This window comes from Ctenopharyngodon idella, chromosome 21, assembly GCF_019924925.1.
Source record: "Ctenopharyngodon idella isolate HZGC_01 chromosome 21, HZGC01, whole genome shotgun sequence".
Taxonomy (NCBI): domain Eukaryota; kingdom Metazoa; phylum Chordata; class Actinopteri; order Cypriniformes; family Xenocyprididae; genus Ctenopharyngodon; species Ctenopharyngodon idella.
The window spans coordinates 14,492,102-14,514,636 of record NC_067240.1 but is presented as its reverse complement, the minus strand read 5'-3'; the positions used below and the strand labels follow the sequence as shown (position 1 = coordinate 14,514,636).

At 37.4% G+C, this 22,535-nt stretch overlaps 2 protein-coding genes across 10 annotated transcripts in view; both read left to right on the top strand.

The window, feature by feature from the left end:
- ncam1a (neural cell adhesion molecule 1a) overlaps positions 1-4,994 on the top strand; it is a 255,652-nt gene extending 250,658 nt beyond the window's left edge. For all 8 annotated transcript variants that reach the window (XM_051876836.1, XM_051876831.1, XM_051876832.1 and 5 more), the window contains one exon: positions 1,752-4,994. In XM_051876836.1, coding sequence (XP_051732796.1) covers positions 1,752-1,875 — 124 coding nt within the window. In that variant the 3' untranslated portion in view covers positions 1,876-4,994. The remainder of the gene's footprint in view (positions 1-1,751) is intronic.
- A 15,896-nt stretch (positions 4,995-20,890) lies between these two features.
- Positions 20,891-22,535, top strand: part of zbtb16a (zinc finger and BTB domain containing 16a) — a 114,529-nt gene continuing 112,884 nt past the window's right edge. For both annotated transcript variants that reach the window (XM_051876851.1, XM_051876850.1), the window contains exon 1: positions 20,891-21,049. The gene's annotated coding sequence lies outside the window, so the exon portion shown is untranslated. The remainder of the gene's footprint in view (positions 21,050-22,535) is intronic.

The following is a 22,535-nucleotide window of genomic DNA, read 5'->3' as shown; positions in this document are numbered from 1 at the left end:
AAATTGATTGGCTACACTGAAGTCTGTTCCCTCAAATCTTAAAGGGACAGTTCACCCCGAAAATGAACATATGTTATCATTTATTCACCCTCATGTCATTTCAAACATGTATGACTTTGTTTCCTTTGTGGGACATAAAAAAGATGTTTAATTATGTACTGATTGCTTTTTTTCTATACAGTTACAGTGAATGGGAAATGAAGCTTTCAAGCTTTAAAACAAAAGCTTCCTAAAAGTGGTCCATATGACTCATGCACTATATACACACTATATACAATTCATACTTTTATATAATAAGAAATGTTTTTGAGCAGCAAATCAGCATATTAGAATGATCTCTGAAGGATCATGTGACACTGACGACTGGAGTAATGAAGCTGAAAATTCAGCTCTGCCATCTTTAAATACTAAATTATATTGTATAATATATTAAAATAGAAATTATTTTAAATTGTGATAATATTTCACAATATTACTGTTTTTACTGTATCAATGCAGCTTTAGAGAGCATAAAAGGACTTAAAGGCACAATATGTAATATTTTTTGGATTTAAATATCCAAAAACCACTAGAACAATGTTATTTTTTTATTTTATTTTTTTTGTTTACTTGTGTACTTGCATTATCCCAAATGTTTCCAAGAATGTTTAAATCCAGAAAAATAAGCAATTTTAACCAGGACATGGACCGTGTCCGTGCGTCGCCTATTAATGACATCATACGCGCGTTACCCTCGGTTTCTGGTTTTATTTTGTAGAAACCATGGAAACACCAAAGACGCTTTAATATATTATGTGTTTTATTAGAAAGGTGAGCAACTGTTTGGATACATTCATCGACAGAAAACTAATCATGTTATATAGCTCAACACAGTAAGTCTTAATGTTTAAATCTCATTTTCTTGATTTACAGCGAGTACCATGTTTTACCATGCCTAATATTGATCTAGCTTACTGCAGTGTGCAACAAGTGTCTCATAATAGTCGCTAAGCGAACACAGAGTAACACTATAACAACTTTCAACACACAAATGTATCTAATATAATAAAACAGCACTGCTTTACCCCATATACGTTTCTGCTCGCACAGCACTTGGCCTCGCTCTGCTTCATGCTACAGTAACGTTAATAATCTCATCTATGAATATGATTTCTGCCCGAGTCCTATCCCGATTCTTTTCCACGGCTGTAGACGTGAAGACAGCACCTCCCATGATTCTGCGAAATCAGGGCATCACCAAGCTACGCCTTTGTTTTGAATAAGCGACCTCTAGTGGCGAAAGTTTACATAGTGTGCCTTTAAAGGACAAAAACATTAGATCAGTTTAATTCATTCAACTGATTCATTGGCAAGATTTGACTCAACTGTATCATACCTTCACAAGTCAAGACATTGCTACTTTTCTCATGAATCTCATGAATGTAACCTAGGGCTAATGTCAAGATTTTCATCGCACAATGTTATCATATAAGACTTACAATAAACATGAGTCATTTGGGACACTTTTATGATCCTTTTCTGGTTTGTCATGTTGTATTGTATAGAATGCCTAGGATATTCTTTATCTTTTGTGTTCCACTGAAGAAAGAAAGAAACTCATACAGGTTTAGTAGAACATGAGGGTAAATAAATCATGACAGAACTTTCATTTTTGGGTGAGCCGATCCTTAGAAACAGTATAAAGAGAGGAAGCAGCCAAACAGAGGACTGAAAGACACTGCTGATGATCTTCTCTTCTCTTTTTCCCCCAGTGGAAAAACCATCGTAGATGACAAAAGCAAAGCGCCAGAGACAGACGTAAAGAAAACTCCGGCGGAGGTGAAGACAGTCCCCAATGAAGCCCCTCAGACGAACGGCAACGAGAGCAAAGCGTGATCCGGAATCGGCGACAGTCGCAGACAGACAGCACCACACCTCCACTACCACCACGTCTCAAATACAAGGGTTTCTTTCTTCAGTGTCTTCTTTGAGTTCGCAGAACAAAACACATCTGTTGATGTATAGAGCGCCTAAAGAGTTTGCGCACATGCCTTTTATTTTTTACTTTTCATTTGTTATTACTATTGAAACATTTCTTTCATAAACGCAAGAGGGAAAAATCCTTCACCTCTAGTCTCACTCTCCTCAACCTGTCTGAGTAAGATCAGTGTCTTTCAAAGATGTTCAGTATGAGAAATGAATCACCATGAGGAACCGTAGATTTTGCCTTCACACATTCAGACCACAGTGCTGTTTCAGTTATGTTTTGTCTTATTACATGCAGTATTGCCATCGTTATTGTCTGCCACATAATAATGTTTTTGGGAACAGTTTTGATGTTTTACTTGTGTTTAAATAATGTACAAAAGCAACCGCCTTTTTATTTTATTTTATTTTATTTTTCACGTTATTTTTTCAGAGTTAGCGATAGATTTTTAGCATGCTTGCTTTGCCGAATTATTTTTCTATATGTCCTTTTTTGATTGTTTGTTTTATTCCCTGAGTGTTTACAGCATTTTACTCTAAAATCCCACATTAAAGGGATGGTTCACCCAATACTGAAAATTCTGTCATCATTTACTCGCCCTCAAGTTGTTCCAAACCTGTATAAATTTCTTTGTTCTGCTGTACACAAAGGAAGATATTTGGAAGAATGTTTGTAACCAAACAGATCTCGGCCCCCATTGACTGCCATAGTACTTTTTTCCTACTATGGTAGTCAATGGGGGGCGAGATCTGCTTGGTTACAAACATTCTTCAGAAGAACAAAAAAATTTATACAGGTTTGGAAAAAATATTTTCTCAGAATGTTTGTAACCTAACCCCCCATTGACTACCATAAGAGGAAAAAAATACTATGGCAGTCAATGGGGGCCGAGATCTGTTTGGTTACAAACATTCTTCCAAATATCTTCCTTTGTGTACAGCAGAACAAAGAAATTCATACAGGTTTGGAACAACTTGAGGGCGAGTAAATGATGACAGCGTTTTCATTTTTGGGTGAACTATCCCTTTAACACGCCGTTTGCAAACCTGAGACAAAAGATTACACAGGGTAGAGGTCTGAACTAGTGGTCAGGGTTATACAAATCACCACTACTTTTTTCTTTCATATTACAATGCATCCCATTTCCCCTGAACCTTAGGGTTTCTTCCATTTACTTTAGGTCTTTAAAGCAAGATTGAGAGTCAAAGTGGCCTCCCGCTGTGATCCTCGCTTAAAAATGTCCCGCAAGTCTTTTTAAAAAAACATTAGGAACAACCCGGAGCTCTTAGATATGGATCAAACGGCTCCTTTAGGTAGTTCAGTACAAGCACCGCTGCTGCATTACATGAAGAGACAGTTGTTGCACTCGTGGCCTAACCAAAACATCAGGCGCACAGCTGTGTGTAACACTCACGGATCGTCCCGTAAGGTTTCTCCACTGGCATTTGCCCACATTGATAAACATTGCATTAAAAAAATGAAGTAGTGCCCCTTTGATACTGATAAAAAATTAAAATGTTTGTTGTTGTTTTTTCATGTCTTAAATGGCCAAATTCTTGGTTTTATTTTTTATTTAAGCCATAGTACTCCGGTGTGGATCGTAGCATAAAGAATATTCAGCCTGACTTTTTTTGTACAGTGTTTCTCATTCTTTAGGCTGCAAGCTTGTGCACTGTGAATGCGTGAAAATCCTAGTGTGAATACAGTGTGTTCTTTGTACTAGTATAAAAAAAAGTTTCCATAGGTTGTGAAAGCCGTAGCTGTTAGTTCAAATGATGTTCATCATGATAAGAAAAAAAAAAACGATGTAAAAAAAAAAAAAACACAATGGCAGCAGAAGTGAAATACGGACACAAAATGAGTTGGTGCCTTCAATATAAACATCCTCTCGTATGCAGGCCTGCGGTTGTCTCTGTGACAACATACCCCGCCGCTGTCAGATGGTCCAGATCTGTAAACTGTGAAAATAATAGTTTTGTTTTTTGCTCAAATGTGTCGTCACTTGGTCTTCTGGGTCTGAGGGTGTAAATGGATCGTGGTTTTCTTTAAAACTTGACTTTTAAATTCTCGACAACATGCCTCTATTTAACTGATGCAAAATAAGACGTATATATATATATATATACATATATAAATATATTCACACAGAAAACTGTCTCGATGAATTTTGTCTGCTCACCCGCCATTAATTTCAAAATCACTTGTTCATCCCATTTGGTCCAATGCCTATTTTTAAACCTGAAATAAGCATGCGATGTATTCTGAACTGGTGTTAAGGTTACCAATTGAATTGCTAATTAGCTGAAAATGTCAAAGGCTTTATTTGTTGTACATTTTTCTGAATGTCAGTGAACTCGTCATTCATACATTTTGACTTTTACAAGTCAAACATGAAGTGCTTTCATGGCGTTGGACGGTAACACGTTTTAATAACTTTCATTATTAAGTCGTTAAACATTATGTAACAGATCCGTAAGTTCATTAACAGTTATATGACATTATATAAATAATCGTTTCATGACACTTCAAAGTCTTTGAATGTACGTTTGTGTTCTGTTAAGCATGTGTAATGTAATTATTAATACTGAAAGTTATTTGAAAGTGTTTCCAGTCTAATAAGCATCTGAGAGGCTTGTAGAAACTTTACCGGAAGGCATACAAGCTCTTCCTTGTGATCTCTCTGAAAAACAAGCTTTTGATTCATACTGCCATTTAATATGGGACCAATTTTTTTGTACGTTTACACACGGTTTACCGCCGCAATCGTGCCATCATGCCACTTTAAAGACAAACGATTGTTTCCAAAAGCATCTCTCGTCATCTCACTCTCATCTCAGACCTTTATAAGACATCCATCCCTTCATACCCAACTGAGAGGCCCTTCTCACAGCTGTATACAGATTTATACAAATCAAATGTCACTTCCACCTCTCTCCCCCCACTGCCACTGCTGTAAATACTAACCAACAACAAAATCTGACTTCATTCTGTCAAAAAAATTCTTGTGTTCAATAAAATGAGAAAAATATTTGTCTGTCTCCAGTTGTTTCCTTTCACATGCACACGATCTGTTCTGGGCAGGATCTTCAGGACATTTCAGACACTATCAACACTGTTTTCATATAAGCTGTGATTCATAAATATGGGTTTATAATTGCCTTGGAATGTAATTAACTTGTTATTTTGGTATTGATACTACTATAGTATTTATTAATATTTTGAATTAGCATTTTTATATTTCAGTTTTTGTTAGTTTTAGTCATTTTATGTACTTTTTGACATTTTTTTATATTTTATATTTTTTTATACTTTTTAGATTTATTTTTATTTCTGTTTTAGTAATGTTAGTACTTCAACATTTCTAATTTCTGGTTTTTATCTAATTATTATTTGTATCCAAGACCTTAAGGTACATTACTATACAGAAATTGACTTTAGAAAATAAACCCACCCTGAGAAATATTCACTAGAGTAAAAAAAAAAGTGACAACTAGCCCCTATTAGTCTCCTCTATATCTGTTCGTTATTACAACCTATGCTTGGCCTTGGAAAAGAACGTATATTAGTGTTATAATATTCAGGTATACCAGAAAATAAGCTATAAAATAAGTTATGAATATTTTAGATGGTGTTACAAATCTTTTTCTCAGAGTCCGACCGTAAGGCATAAGGGTGAACTTGATTTTACAAAGTACAACATGTTCCTGGATCAACATCTTTGTTGATCCTGGAACAACATTCCAATAGACCAATCAGATTTGAGGGAAAAGTTTACAGTTTATGTAAAGTTTAGGCTTACAACCAGGGTTAGGTGCTTCTACGTCAGTGTTATTCACCTATCATTTCCCTCTGATTTTAGGGATAAATTATGGGTAGGGATAGGTTTAGGGGTAGGAATGGGGTTATGACTAAATTTTCAGACAAGAATGTTGTTCCAGGATCAACAAAATATGTTGATCCAGGAACATGTCTTACTTGGCAAAATCACGGTGACCCAAGAATAAGGCAGGCACGTGCTGCGGGTGCGCCGCATCGCCACCAGATGGCGCACAAGACCACATTACCCAACACAGCTTTTGGTTGATTTTTAATTTGATAAGTCAACTGTTGAGCCTCCGAATAAACTGCAGTAAAAGTAACTCATGATTTGCAATTTGCATCTGGAAAGCCAAATCCCACGTGGCGTATTTCTCAGTCAATGGAGTATTTCTGGAGAAGTTTGTGGTTCTCTGATGAGGTAATTTAATGAAAATACATACCCATGAGGTACACTGCTTTTTATGTGGATTTATTGTGAAATCGCTGGAACATGAATTAATCCCCGATTCACCGTCAGAAGTCCACAGTTGCACTGGGTTGAGCGTTTCTGATGTGATCCTGCATTGAGCACAGTTTGCACTTTGTTGTCCACTGGGTGGCACTAAAGCTTCGCGCTAAACTTAAATAATGCGACGCTGACAGCCGTTGACTCACAACAAGCCCATTTAATTAAAAACATATATAAAGGCAGTGTTTTGACACATATTTTGTGTATGTTTATCGTATTCGAACAACAGGTCTGTTTCACCGCGGAGCCAGTGAAACTGTGACAGTAAAATGATAGGAACTGGATGTAACTTCAGTTTCCTCTGTGGTTAGTCCAGAAATCTGCTTCTAATTCAGAATGGCTTTGATTAGTTGCCTGTTTATGTAACATAGACAAAGTTAAAGGCAAGAGTCCAAGATCCAAAAGAGTTAGGCACAAACTTTTAGCAAATATCATTCTGTTCTTGACTGTATGGTACATCATGCTCATGTGTCATTAACATCTTTCACTGCTTGGTTTCTCATTTCTACAGTACTTTGCTGTTGTTTTTACAGCTAAATTTAGCACATGCATCATCACAGTGCTCACAAATAGAGCTCCTCTGTGACTCATGAGTTTCTGAGTTCCTGGTCAACATGGACAGAAGAGCTGGGGGGGTATTCCAGAAAGCAGGTTATGTGACATAGGCCTACCTGTAAGTAAGCAGATAACCTCAGCTTTTGGGTCCAAAAATAGAGGTAACTTTCAGGGTAAGCATCTATAGCAACTCTGAACATAAACTGCTCCGGATGAGGTTCTGTTCCAGGATTCAGAGCTATCAGCGCATGCGTAACCTATAGGGACTCCAGTGGGTATACGGCCACTTGAGTCTCCATAGGTCACATATGCACTGATGGAGAAAATGTTGAGAATAGTGTAGGTTTGATCAACACCTCAAATGAGTGCTTCTAAAAATATGGTGACAAATATATCCCTTTTCTTTTCAGTGATTTGAAATGTTACCAAAAAGGCATCATTATATAAACTTTTGTTTTATTATAATATATTTACATTATATTAAATAATATGCTATAACATCCAGTGAGTGACAGTTCTGTGGGTGAAAATGCCTTGTTGATGCCAGAGGTCAGAGGAGAATGGCTGGACTGGTTCGAGCTGATAAAAAGGCAACAGCAACTCAATTAACCATTCGTTACAACCGAGGTCTGCAGAAGAGCATTTCTTAACGCACGACACGTCGAACCTTGAAGCACATGGGCTACAGCAGACGAACACAACACCGGGTGCCACTCCTGTCAGCTATGAACAGGAAACTGAGGCTATAATCACATGGGCTCCTCAAAACTGGACAATAGAAGATTGGAAAAACATTGCCTGGTCTGATGAGTCTCCATTTCTGCTGTGACATTCAGATGGTATGTTCAGAATTTGGTGTAAACATGAAAGCATGGATTCATCCTGCCTTACTGTATATCAACAGCTCAGGCTGGTGGTGTAATGTAATTTTCTTGGCACACTTTGGGCCCTTTAGTACCAATTGAGCATTGTTTAAATGGCACTGTTGCTGACCATGTCCATCCCTTTATGACCACAGTATACCCATCTTCTGATAACTACTTCCAGCTAGGAGTTGAACGACTTCCGATTTTTTAAAGTCGACATTTATGTGATTAAAGTCGAGTCGACGTCGACTAGTCGACAATGACGTCATTAATGAACAAATAAGGGGCTGTTCACACAGAAGCGCTTTTCCATTCCAATGCGCTACTTTTCCATTGTTTTTCTATGTAAACGCGCTATAGACAGACATGTATGTCCGTTGCGCTCATGTCTTGCGTCTTTTTCAGCGTCTCGCGCATGATATGGCATTCTAAAAACGCGGCGCTCAAGTTCAAATCAGTTCAACTTTTTTTTTTTTTTTTTTTTTTTTTTTTAAACGCGTCTCGAGATCTTGCGTTTTCCCCCCGATTCCACTGCCCGCATCTTGCGTCTTTGAAAGCAAAAATGTGTGAACGAGCCCTAAGTCTGAACCTCGAGGCGAGCTGAGGTTGCCTTGTGCACAGCTATGGCATATATGACGCTGCCCACAAATATTTCTCCTACATAACAGCTTATTTTTATCAGTTCTTTTGTCTTTAGGTCGTTATATTTCTCACAGATTTCTGCTCGTTCTAAATCAGATAGAGATAATGTAGCACAGTAAAGATTACACTTATATGAATGGAGAGAGCGAGTGTGTGAATTAATTCTACCTGGCATTTTCTCTCTAGTGACGCTGTGGGTTTTAGTTACTAAGAAATATATGCTAGAACTTTTCAGTTTCTAAGCTATTTTATTGAGAAATCACAGAACAGTGTTGACAATACATTTCTCGGCTACTGAATGATTCTGTGAGCGCGCGCGATCTGCGCGCTACTGTCTATGCGTGTGCGTAATGTAACAGCGCAGTTTGGAATGGCGATTAACTTACGTGTACAATAAGCTGTTTAAAACAAGCATTCATCCGATCAATATTAAGAATCCAGATGGTATAATCAAACATATCTTGTGGAGCGCTATTGGAGTATGCATTTATTTGTCAGTAACTGCTGGATATGGAGCGTAAATGTGGACTTTATCCTGCTGCGCCCTCTATAGGCTATGACCAGCGATTAGTCGACGTCATGCTTAAAGCATCACGGAAGAGCATTAAAGTCGATTAGTCGATTAGTCGATTAGTCGGTGCAACCCCTACTTCCAACAGGATAACTCACCATGTCACCAAGCTCAAATCATCTCAAACTGGTTTCTTGAACATGTAAATGAGTTTACTATATGGCCTCCACAGTCACCAGATCTCAATCCAATAGAGCACCTTTGGGATGTGGTGGAACGGGAGATTTGCATCATGGATGTGCAGCTAACAAATCTGCAGCAAATGTGTGATGCTATCATGTCAATATGGACCAAAATCTCTGAGGAATGTTTCCAGTACCTTGTTGAATCTATGCCACAAAGAATTAAGGGCGTTCTGAAGGCAAAAGGGGGTCCAAACCTGGTGCTAGCAAGATATACCAAAAAAAGGGGCCAGTGAGTATATTTTGAATTACCCATATCAGATTCTGAGTTTGATTTTTATTCACCTCATAAAAGGCTTAAAGCTAGGTTAATTACCATTAACTTGTGTGATCCTGGCTGGTTCCACTGAATGCTGTATTACAGAAGCAGACTCTATGTGGGAGCTGTAGACCCCATCGATCAGGGACTGATCTGCGTACCTGGAACCTGCGTCAGTTGTCATTATCTAAAGTGCCATTGAGTATTTGGGTATTTGCAATGAGAGTGTTTGGTTTCAAAAATCTCATCTGGGACCTGTTCATATCCAGTGGACAGAGGAGGAAGACAAAACTTTCTTAGACATTATGTGAGAGTCCAGTTTAATTTTATTAGTGTTCACACTTTGTAAATCAAAGTAAGTAAGGTTACGCTGGTTGTAGGAACATCCCGTTCTGGAAGAACTTGTTTGGCATTGTTTTAAGGAGCAATATGAGGCAGGCTTATGTTACAGCAGCTCTTCTGGTTCTGGCTCACCAATGGGTCATGGGATTGCTGAAATCGCACAAAGAAAATCATACAATAAATGTGCTTTCCTCCATGCCAGCTGAAAGCCCTGTGCTGCTCATAAATAAATGTACAGCACAAACATTTCAACATTTATCCATTGTTTGCAACAGCTTAAAGGGTTAGTTCACCCAAAAATGAAAAATCTGTCATTAATTACTCACCCTCATGTCATTTCACACCCGTAAGACCTTCGTTCATCTTCAGAACACAAATTAAGATGTTTTTGATAAAATCTGATGGCTCAGTGAGGCCTGCATTTACAGAAAGTTAATTTACACTTCCAATGCCCAGAAAGCTGATAAAGACATAAAACAGTTGTGTGGTTCAACCTTAATGTTCTGAAGCGACGAGAATACTTTTTGTGCGCCAAAAAAACTAAATAAAGACTTTATTTAACAATATCTAGTGATGGCCGATTTCAAAACACTGCTTCATGAAGCTTTGAAGTTTTACGAATCTTTTGTTTCAAATCAGTGGTTCGGAGCGTGAAAGCCACGTGATTTCAGTAAACGAGGCTTCATTACGTCATAAGTGTTTCGAAATTTCAATGGTTCATGTGACTTTGGCAGTTTGATTCACACTCCGAACCACTGATTCGAAATAAAAGATTCATAAAGCTTTGAAGCTTCATGAAGCAGTGTTTTGAAATCGCCCATCACTAGATATTGTCGAATAAAGTCGTTATTTTGCTTTTTTGGCGCACAAAAAGTATTCTCGTCGCTTCATAACATTAAGGTTGAACATCTGTAGTCATATGAACTGTTTTAAATATGTCTTTAGTAGCTTTCTGGGCATTGAAAGTGTAAATTAACTTGCTGTCAATGCAGACCTTACTGAGCCAACAGAATTTAAATTTTTGGGTGAACTAACCCTTTAAACAACACCATTTCTGCTTTCCACAATACTTGTGCTACTGTCGTTGTTAAATCAAGCACATGGATCTTAGTTTTTTATGGTTTAACGATTTTTATTTCATCCTTGGAAGCAGCTCCTTTATTCTAATCTCTAATCTAGTCTCAAATGAATTCTATTATAATTTTTAATTTTGTCTTTGGTTATCATTTATATAAAAAAAAAAAAAGTATTTTAGTGTAATCAGTTATAGTGTATTTTATTATTAAAATTTTTTATTATTATTGTTATTTTAGTATCATATCACATTCAGTTTATTACTGTTTTTACTTTATTTTGATTATTTCACCATGACTTTCCTGTTAGTCACATGCTTTATTGGGAAAAAAACCTCCTAAATCTTGCACTGCTCCTCCTTCTTCTCCTACCTGGCCCATTCAAGTCTTGTTCTCATGGAAGAATGTTGTTGTCCCGTCAGATTAAGCTGCATAGTAGCATGAGCCACAGTCTGCCGATTGCCAATCCCATCCCTCTCTGGCAGTCGGCAGACAATATTATGTAATGTTTGTCCCTCAATGACATATGGTCTATCAAAAGGCTGATTTTAATATTTCCTGTTTAGATGCGCTCACTCTAAACTTCTCAAGATGTTGATGCAATAAAAAAAAAGAGGCTTTCGAACATTTATTTTGGTTGAAGCCACTGCCATATGGTTTAACGCTTTCTTCTGGACCAGGGCGATACAGGAAAACATTGACATCACTTTTATCTCACTCTCTCTCTTTCGTCTTCAATAACAACCAACACATACCAGCAGATTAGAGGCCCCTACAGTCCTCCCAACCCCCGGTACTTAACAATGGTGTTAGCTGGAGCTATACAGTTGGTCCAGTCCTGGGTGGATCTCACACAGAGCCTCAGTCTGAGTAACATGCTTCCTGTTACTGGAATTATACTATAAACACTTGCTGTTTATGGCTGGAAAAGATAAATCTGAAGTTTGATCAAATCAACACTTGGACAGTTACCATTCTTTTACATAACATGATAAAAAATTAGAGCAGCCTTGTTTAAACGGATTAGACAGGATTGAATAACACTTTTAAATGACATATTTTAGTTTGACCTGTGTGTTGAAAGTAACTTTGCTAGCTGCTTGGAGATTTCTCTTTGGTTTTGACTGCCTGCCCAGGCCCATGTTGTGAAAGCCAATGTGCATTCCAGTTGAGAACATTCTGCTTCGTATCCTCCTCCGTCTCCTAAATCATTCTCCCGTCATAGCTTTCGGAATTATTTGCTTCTATTTTTCATTCCAGTTCGTCCACGTCAATGGGCCTCAAAGCCGTCCTAGCTGCTATAGCTCTCAGAGGGAACTGAGAGCGGCCATCACCTTTTAACCTGAAGAATTGCTCCTGCAACCACAGAGACCTCAATCTTAGTTGGAAAATACATGTCTCTTGCAATTCAGAGTTTTAAAGTCCAGTTTGACAAATCAGCTATTATAAATCAACGTGGTATATAGACGGTCAATCATTACAGCTTGCAATTCATTGACACTGCTGCAGAAGTCATAACTCAAACAGAAACGAGAGACAGTCCAGTATACTTTGATATATAGCATCTCCGTTAAATGGTGTGTTCAACATCTGTTAGAAGACCAGCTGGTACCCAGGAAAATAGCAAGCAGGGGTTTCTTTTAAATTAGCCTCTGTTCTCTATGCATGAGCCCAGCTGGATTTGTTAGCCCCTTTTATCTTCCTCCAAGTGTAACTTTAAAATATATATATATATATATATATAAAAGAACATCAAATAACCTATTAGAGATAAGTGTTAACTGTTCACCAAAACTAAGCAATATCACAGAGCAAGAAAGGTCCGTTGTTCTCCCGATTATGGCCGACAGTATTTCACAGCTGTGCTGCACGATTCAGACCAACAACATGTTTGCAATATACAACAATTTGCTAAGCAAGATGTTAATATTCAATAACTTATACACACAATATTGTCAGTTTGTCTGTTTTTGCTACGCCAAAGAAAATAGTTTCAAATGAATTACTGTTGTGTGTCTCTGAGCAACATACAGTGGTGCTGTTTTGTTCCTGTTTAAATAACAAATTTGAACGAATCGGTTGAACAAATAATTCAAATGATCCACTTATAAGGACTATCACTTCTTTGGTCTATTTATTCATTCATTCATTCATTTTTTATTTATAGGCGCCTTTCATGACACTCTAGGTCACCTTACAAATCTTCCTAAAAACATCAATATAACAACAACAGACAAAGCAAACAATAATATACAATAAGACATAAGGAATAAGATATGCAATCATAAATAAGCCTGTTTAAATAAATGAGTTTTAAGACAAGATTTAAAAGTGTGAAGGCTGTTACAGTTGCAGACATTTATGATATATGATATTTGATATTTTAAGATTAAGAATAGATTCCTGAAAACCAAATTTCTACATATTTCACAAGGAACTCTGTCATTATCAGTTTTGAGGGTAACACATTACAAGTAATGTGAGTTACGTAATCAGATAACTTTTTCAAGTAACTATGTAACGCATTACTTTTAATTTTACAGCAAAATATCTGAGTTACTTTTTTAAAATAAGTAACGCAAGTTACTTTGTTTTTCCATTAATAGACTGAGACTTCTCCTGTCCCCCATGTTAAGAAAACATTTACTCGTATCACAAAACCAGTAAAATGCAAACTTAGAATATTATGAAAACCTGCAATAATTAAATATGTTAAATTACACAAATATACTTTATGTATTTAATCTTACTTTATGAACCAATGTCTTTGCTGTTTCAAATTTGTGTTTCTTTTTTTGTTGTTGTTCTTATTGATGTAAGAGTGTTGAATTTCTTATCACCGACATTAATGAAAAATAAGAGCTTAAACATGCAGACCCCTAGTAGCATTTATTTATTTAGTTAGTTAGTTAGTCAGTCAGTTAGTTTGTTGTCTGGTTAGAAATGTTCAGTATTGTACCAGGTCAGTTTTGTTTGTTAACTTTCTGTTCAGCAAAGTTCTTGCATTAAAGCAAAACATTCGTTCCTGAATGGATCAGTGATTTTGAACAAATCGGTTGAGTGAATGATTCAAATGCCTCACTTCTAAGAACAATCACTTGTTTAGTTCCTAAATGAATCAGCGTGTTTTTAAAAGATTTGGTTGAGTATATCTTATTAGGACAGTAACTTGTTTCGCTCCAGAAGGAATCAGTGTTTTTGAACGAATCTTTCTCACAATGAAATAAAAATGGACAATTCCTATTTTTTTATTTAATATTGCAGTATTTATTATAAATGATTTATCTGTACATATTCGTTTTTTTAATTCATATTCAAAATAACCTCTCCTCGCTCTTGCTATTACATCTTTTCACTTCTCTGATGATGTGTTTACTGGCTTGAAGGCGGGACAACCTGTCACTCACATGACATCACAGCAATAGCAAACCACAACGATCCAATCAATTCCTGATGGACAAAAATCAAGTCCCGCCCTTCATATTTTCTTGTTCGATAAGCCGGTGTTGTGCCAAATTTCGACCCCCTGCCAGATTATTACTCCCCTAGTATTGGTAGGTTTAGGAGTAGGTGTGGGGTAGGGGTTAGGATTAGGGGTGGGGTTAAGATTAGGCAATCAGGTAGCGACTTCAACGAGGGGGGTAATAATTTGGCAGGGGGTCGAAATTCGACACAACACATTTCATGCTGAGTTTAATCAAAATAACTTCCCCTCTTGCAACAACATCTCTTCTTTTCTCTGATGATGTGTTTACTGACAACCTGTCACTCACATGTGATCGCAGTCCACTTAGTGTTGTATTGATGTAAGCTGCATAAAGAGTCACTGAAAAATCAGTCTTACTGGAACATGAAAAGGCAAACAACAAACAGTAGAAAGTCCCAGCACCGGTGGATTACATCAGCAAATCAAATTTAAATTTTGGTACTAGCCAAAATTGCATAATAAGATTTACAGGTTTTATTTTTTAGCTGAGCAGATAATGATTTTCTTTGCAGACCTACAGTGTAAATTTAAGTGAATGCTAATGATGTTAATTCTAAATTATGTTCAAATGCTCCCATGGGCTGCAGCAGTTACTGTACAGTGAGAAATGTTTATAGTGCATCTATTTGCATTATTGATGGGAATGAGGCTCATTTGAATATCACTGGACACGGACTCAGCGTAGTAAATCTACAAGACTCCGCTGACTAATATGTTTAATTAGAGGTGATGTATTACAGCTTATTAATTATTTACAATAACGGCAATCATGTCTGCAGTCATAGGGACGAAGAAAATGAGGATCCGTAGAATAAAGAAGGTGAGGTAATGAAGGTACCAAAATAAAATGGAACAATGAGAAAGGAAGAGCTGGTGTGCAATTCTCTGTCCTTTCTGCCGTGACGTTTCTCGGTATTTGCTGTAGATTTGAAGGGAATGCAGGAGGTGACGTGAAGCCGATATCCTTGAGCGGTTAAAGGCCTGTGTGCCTCCGAAACCGCTGTGAAAGGTGGGACTCGGCACTGGAGAAGAAAAGCAGCGGCCTCGCAGGGATTAGCCACAGGAGATTCCCTGTGGATAGCTGTCCCTTTTTTCCCAGGGACACTGTAATATGATTACTCTGTTGTTTGCGCCCGGTCCAGTGGTTAAGCACTATGGAGAGGAGGGTTCGGCCACCTCCAGGATGGACAATGAGAGAATTTTTTGGAGGGAAAGTTGGAATTCTGCTTGACTGAGGACAGCTGGGGTCTTACACTTAGAGAGGAGAGAAGGAGAAAAAAGTGCCTTTTCTTTAGCTGAATGAAAGGCAGCTGTATGGTGCTCTGTACCACTGCGTTCAGCAGAGGTGCACCAGGCAGGGTCAGCAGGACTCTTTGGATCTCTACAGAGGCCCCGGGCTCCCCTCCTGCACCCCTACTGTTACACAGAGGAAAGGCATTCTCCGACAGACGTCATCGCAAATGTTTATCTGTACAAATAACAAACAGTTTTCCTTGTTGCCCTTTTGAAAAGCTCCAGGACGTGTTGTTTGTGAAAAATAAATACTGTCGAATTTCATCACATGTGTTTCATTTCATTCCAATTAGTGAGTGTAAGCACACTCAATCCAAGGCAGCAACCAAACGTAATAGTTTAAGAATCGGGCACTGCTCTAAGCTGGTTAGAGCTCTTTTATGCTACTATATATTTAACCTCTTATTTGAGGCCTTGAAAGATGGAGTGTGTGTGTGTTTTCATTTTCTTCTGGCACAGGATTGCTGTGAGCGCAAGCCTTAGTCAGCGCAGTTTGTTTGACAGGCCTGTCATTAATCATCATTGGCATTGTTTAAACTATATTGAGTGTCCAGGTCTTGTTCAACAGGGGGACAATAGTCTCTCTAAGCTGCTTCAGACCTGAAAGAAAGTTTATAAAATTTTCACCCAATGGAAACTGCAGGGAAGCTCCTTTTAAAAGGGGTTAGTATTCATTAGAACACTCTGGTTAAGGGCCTGGGCCGCTCCCATAAAAGGAAGCAAACCACCCACAACCCTGATGGAAAAGTGCACCTATGATGGACTGCACATTCTCATGATTTCTGACAATTTTGAAGGACTTTGTGCTTTCTGTCCTTTCATTTAAGTGATGATGCCCTGCCCAGTGCTAAATTTAATCAGAGTTTTACTACCACTTTTTAAATTACAGTAATCAAGAGAAGTTTTTCTATTTAAAGCTCTTGTGATTAATGACGACACAGTGTATGAAATATTGAGATGATCCCCACAGTACCTTGCAGATTCAGATCATTTGGTATTATCGGTCATTAGGATCAGATGAGCCCGTTATGGAGAAAAAAAGAAGACTGAAGAGTAGGTGTATGAGACAGAGGTCAGTAATGGAGAGACGTCGAGTACAATCTGCATATCAACATATGATGTGAGAGAATGACTGTATCTGTAACTCAGTTATTCATAAAATGTTAGAAATTAATTTGTCAATAAAATGTATTATATAATCGAGGCAGATAGATTTAAACTATGTGATACAATGTGATGGGTATGTGATACAAAATCTGTTATATAAATGTATATATTTTATATGTACACTATAAAAATAACTAAAAAAAGGAAACAAATTTACACAGTAAAATACCGTTTTTCATTGATACAGTAATCTACCATAAAAACAATGCATTCTGGGTAATATTTGTCATTTTAAGAAAAGAGTGCTGCGTCCGAAATCGAATACTTCTCTACTATATAGTACGTGAAAAACAGTATGCGAACAGAGTAGTATGTCCGAATTCATAGTATTCGAAAAACAGTAGGCGAAAAGTACCCGGATGACTTACTACTTCCGGTGAGATTCTGAAGTGCGCATACGATGGACACTTTACTATCCCATGAGGCCACGGGAGAGGATTTGTGAATGGAGTTGTAGGGATGTAACGGACACGGGTAGGTCATGTGACAGTAATAACATAGCAGATGTAGTACGTCCGAATTCATTCATACTACACGCATTCGTACTATATAGAACATACTTTTTCAACGGTCGTGAAGTAAATTGAAATTCAATTTGTAGTACCTACTCAACAGTACACGATTTCGGATGCAGCTGAGAACTTTCTCAAAAACTACAAACAATATTACCCAAAATGCATTGTTTTTTATAGTATATTACTGTTTCAGTGGAAAACTGTATTTTACTGTGTAAATTTGTTTAGTTTTTTTAGTTATTTTTTAGATGTTAAATGGATAACAACATCAGGGAACAACAACAGCAGTTTAAAATCATGTTTTTAAAATATTTCTGTCAACTGTTGCTAAAACTTTCCAATATTCTATGAAGAGATTGAAGAGGATTGAATCATGTGTACAGGCCAATGTAAAAAAAAATGTCACTGGGGCAGTACCCTAGGGTACAAAAGTGAAAAGGTACATCTTACATCTACATCTACATATTAGTATTTTAAAGGTACATATTAGTACTTTAAAAGTACATATTAGTACCTTTTCACTTTTGTACCTTAGGGTACTGCCCCAGTGACAGCGCCGTACCTTTTTTTCTGACAGTGTGTAAAAGACTACAAATGCGACAGCAAAAACCTGTTAAATGTTTTGTATAGCATGACAGTATTTGTATTGTGGAAAGGCTACTTGTGATGAACTTTGATTCATCATGCGTCTTTCTCTTTACCTCCAGTGCTATTATAGTGGATGTAAGTATATGTCACAGTTTAATTTTTCTTTTTTCTTTTTGTAAATTACAGTTTTTAAACTGTGAAATGTGGTTGTTCTGTAAATATGTTTACATTTTCACTGTATTTTTTACTTAATTATTCTGACAACTGCAGCTGCCAGACAACAGATTTTTTTTTTTTTTTTTTTTTACAGTGTATTGATGTAACATTTACTGAGTGTTACAATTGTCCCTGAATTTGTCTGTCCTAATATATAGAGTGCAGTCAGAGATTGTGAGATCTGTGACCTCTGAGAATGAGATTCTTGTCACTTGAAACCAGTAAAGGTTTACCAGCACAGTTCTATTGTTCGGCCTGCTGATACCACATCAGTATTGATCAAGGGATCACCTTGTCATCTAACTAAACAGGTATGAGGCTGGAGGGAGAGTGGAGGCAAATATGCACTCAGTAGAGTAAACGGCTCTGTCAACATGACTATTTCAATCCATTAACAAAGAGAATGTCTCCCATTCTTCTTAATGAAAAGAAAACTTAATGCTGTAAAAAGAGATGCTGTCAAAAGTGTGATTAAGTGCGGTTTCTAAAGAGATTTAAAGTACCAAAAATATTAAAAATAAATAAATAAAATCAATTGCTCTGTCCCACATACTACTTAAATGAGTCAAATCATAATGAATTAACTAATAATATCATTTGGAAGATGTCTTAAATCTATGTAAGCCCAACTCTAAACATGCAGTTGGCTTATATATGCTAGCCTCTATGGATTGCATGATAGCATGGATACCTATACGGGATGAAAGGTCTCAAAAGGAATTTTTAGCCATGCAAAGGGAGGGGCAGTTTGTACAGGAGAAAATCCAGCCAAGGTCAGAGGTAGGGGTCAGAGGTCAGAGGGGCAGGCCCCCAATGCATAAGACACCCCCAGGATTATACAAGTGTAAAAAGAGCCTATTCAGTCAAAGCCTTGAGTGAGGTTCACAAAGATCCACTGTTAGCTCAGTGTATGAGCAAAACCTTTAGGGCATGTCAGTACCATACCTCAGTACATCCCTAATGATGCTTTATAAACTATGTGGATAAATAGGCAGCAAACATCTACTCTTAGTGCATTCAGAACCATTTTAATGGTGTTATGCATCGTAATATGTATGTATAATTATAATAATTACATAAATTCAACAATAAGTGTCAGCAACTGTACGTATGCATGTTGCAAAGCGCTCCTGCAGAGCCAAGGCCAATGAACTGCACATAAATGCATCTTTCAGTAAAGAACATCATCATAATGTGTGAATATATAAGTAAAGTATGCTTTGCTACATTTAAACATATGCAATTTGTACATTCTTGAAATTACTTTACAGATGGTAATTTCACTATTTTCAAACCTGTGTTGGCTTGTGCTTTCCACTTTTGATTATAAAAATGTCAGTGCATAATTTCAGTCTTATCCAGTAAAATGTGGATTAGATGGAGATTAGGGCAGTGCCTTTGTCTTTATCCCCAAGTAAGCCAGCACAGCATGTAGCTCAAAGGTGATGGCACTCTATGATCTCCCATCTCTAGTGCAGATTCTGCACTATTTCCCTCCATTTTCAGGCTGTCATGCTCTGTAGACAGTCGGGATAAATCGCACTAAAAAATATGAGTGACAAATAGCTGATGGCGGTTGGAATAGAATGAGAACATTCGGTTTGCCAGCATAATTTAGTGAAAGGTAGTTTGCGTGGTTTATTTTGCCTAATACTAATTAAGTCTATTTTTGGTTAAAAATGATCCAAAATCATTTTTTGAGCAAGTACATAACCAGCCAGTGTTCAAAACTATCTTCTTACCTTAGCCCGATTCACAACGGTAAGCTTATAATAATGTTTTCTAATAAAATCGGTACTGGTGGGTTTCGGCGGGAAATTCGAGCATGCAGCCGTTTGTCTTTGGGTCATTACGTCACGTCTGTTTACATAAAGAAGGAGTCCCAGCTAGTAGGATATATTATGTGAGGATGCTGCTGGTAGTGGATCATTTATAGATTGTAATCCAGAAAGGTCCAATTGGTAGCGCGATTTATTGTAATGCTTTTTTTCTCAGTTGGTCAGAACAAAAGTGGCAGACATGAAACTTGTTCAGATTACATTTTCCAGTGAAAATTCTTACTTTGGTCATACTTACAAGACATAGAATCTGTGATTTTGAACTACAGTATCTCGATGTGGTGACTGACAGCAAACATTAGATTCATCCATGTTGAGGAACCGTGCTAATGCACAACCCACGTAAAGATGATAATTCTGCAAATAACTGCAATTGCAGGTTTCAAACAGAGATGGTGACAAAGAGGCGAAACTTACGGACTGCAGCTTTAAAGTCAGCATATATAATTATATTCCACCAAGAACTGTTGTTTAACTGTACAAACATTTAATTAAACATTTTAAAAATAGTTGTAACATTCACACTGAATGACTGAATAAGTAAAATTTAAAATCAAATGAGTGATCTTGTCTGTATATCAATTTAATGTTCCTTTCATCTTGAAATCTCATGTGTGCCATTCAGTAATTAGTTTGAATCATTTCTCTGATGATCGGTTAATTTCCCAAAGAGGTTAAAAGACTTTTACCCTAAATAAAAAAAGAGTTTGTCTTTAAGTAATTTCACAAGAGAAACTTGAGTTAACTATCATGACTGTCATTATAAATAAAATGTTTTTTGTAAAGGTCTAAATATAAATTTACATAACGCACTGAATATCTTTTATATTGCAATCGGTGCAGACCTCATTGAGAAGTTAGCCGGTTGTAGAAGTAGTAGCAAAGGTGATGATGCTTGAAGGTTAATGATTAAAGTCCAAACGCTGTGATAGATAGTGTCCCAGACACGCTGGCCTATATTCGACAGCCCCCTAGGTGTCTCACTTTAGCAGTGTTTGTCAGGACTCCGGCGAGGATGTGCGCTGACGTCACCGCCGTGTTGATTTGCTAAGCGGCGAGCAGAGAGGAGTTAGTGCGCGTGAGAGAGAGCGGGTACTGTGAACTGCGTTACTATGCTACAGTCCTAATAACCGCACGCTCGGAAGCCAAACGTGCAACACAGGTGAGTACAGGCGCGCACCTTTAAAACACCCACAGCTCCTGAGGAGACCCATCTGTCTGCGTGTTTTCACTTTGGGGAAATGTTCACATTAAGAGATAATCCGCGTTGTGTTGATCAGATGTGTTTGCGTTCAGCATCACATCAAGTTACAGTGTTTCTACTGTTGCTTCAAGTGAAGGTGAATTGTGAGAGTACACCGAAAAGTAAAAGTGTGGCTGTCAGCGTTGTGCAGGCTTCAGGGCACCTGATGGATATGACTGTTTATGTTCATCTTTACACATGTGGAGATGTTATGTTGACGTAAGCGTGTGTTTTAGTATTCGGGGGACGTGAGGTCTGCTCGCGCACCAGACAGTGACGTGCTTCCATGTGCTTTATTCTCAGCGTGACTGCTTCAAATTTAACGTTCAGACAGTTTAAATATGTCATAACTTAACAAGTATGTCGTAGAACAAACAATTATAGGGCTTTTGATGATTATTACTTTGGTTGTCAGGAGGTCTGATCATTAAATCAGGGCCACCATGGAGGTGCGTGTCACTGCCTTTCAAAACGAACCGAATTTGTATTGGTTGTGATTTTTAAAGTGAAATGACTTTTTTTTTTTTTTCCCCGTGCTTGCTTTATTCCAATATTAAAATGGATTCGTTTAACCCAAACGCAATTTTGCTTGGACTCCCGATGTGCATTTATGTATCTATATAATGAAATAAGAGGCGGGTCCTTTAACTTAAATTGATTCACGTGTGAACAGTCGAATAATCATGTATTGATCAGTCAAATGAGCTCTGCCTGGACTTTTCATTGATCTTTTTATTTATTTTTTTAATCGTATATGAGGTAGATAACTATAATCACCGCAGTAGTTGAATAATACGAATAGCCTATGTGTTGATCGTTTCTTGACTTTTGTTTGAGTTGTACAGTTCGCGTGCGTGAACTGGCGTTATTGCTAGCATCTCATCAGTTAACTGCACTTAAAGGAAATTGTATTCATTTGTCACTTATTACTCGTCTTCCTGTGTTCTGTGGTAGTTTAAACGGCGTAAAATCTCTGGAATATATTTCTCTCCTGCCGACCTTTATCATAACTTTCGCTAATTTGCTGTCTTTGACGGTACATTCACAATAAAAAAGACCGTCATTCACGCCAAGATCATAGTGTTTGATACTAGACTGCTCTTCACTGGTGAGGCTGTTCTTGTCAAATAAAACGGGAGAAATATTACATGTCTGAGTAAATTCCCGTTTCATATCTACTTCTTTAATGTAGCCTATGTGATAATTTTATTAAAGGGGTGACTTCCTCTCTCCGCTCTACAAAATGTTACCGGTGGATCTTTCTCCGATTATGTTCATTCAAAAGTGAAGTACTCAAATGACACGGAGATGTGTTTGTTATAATATAGTGTTAGGCTGTTGTACAAAGTACATTTTAAATGTCAAATTATAGCGAGGGTGTATTTTTATTAAGTAATAGATTGTG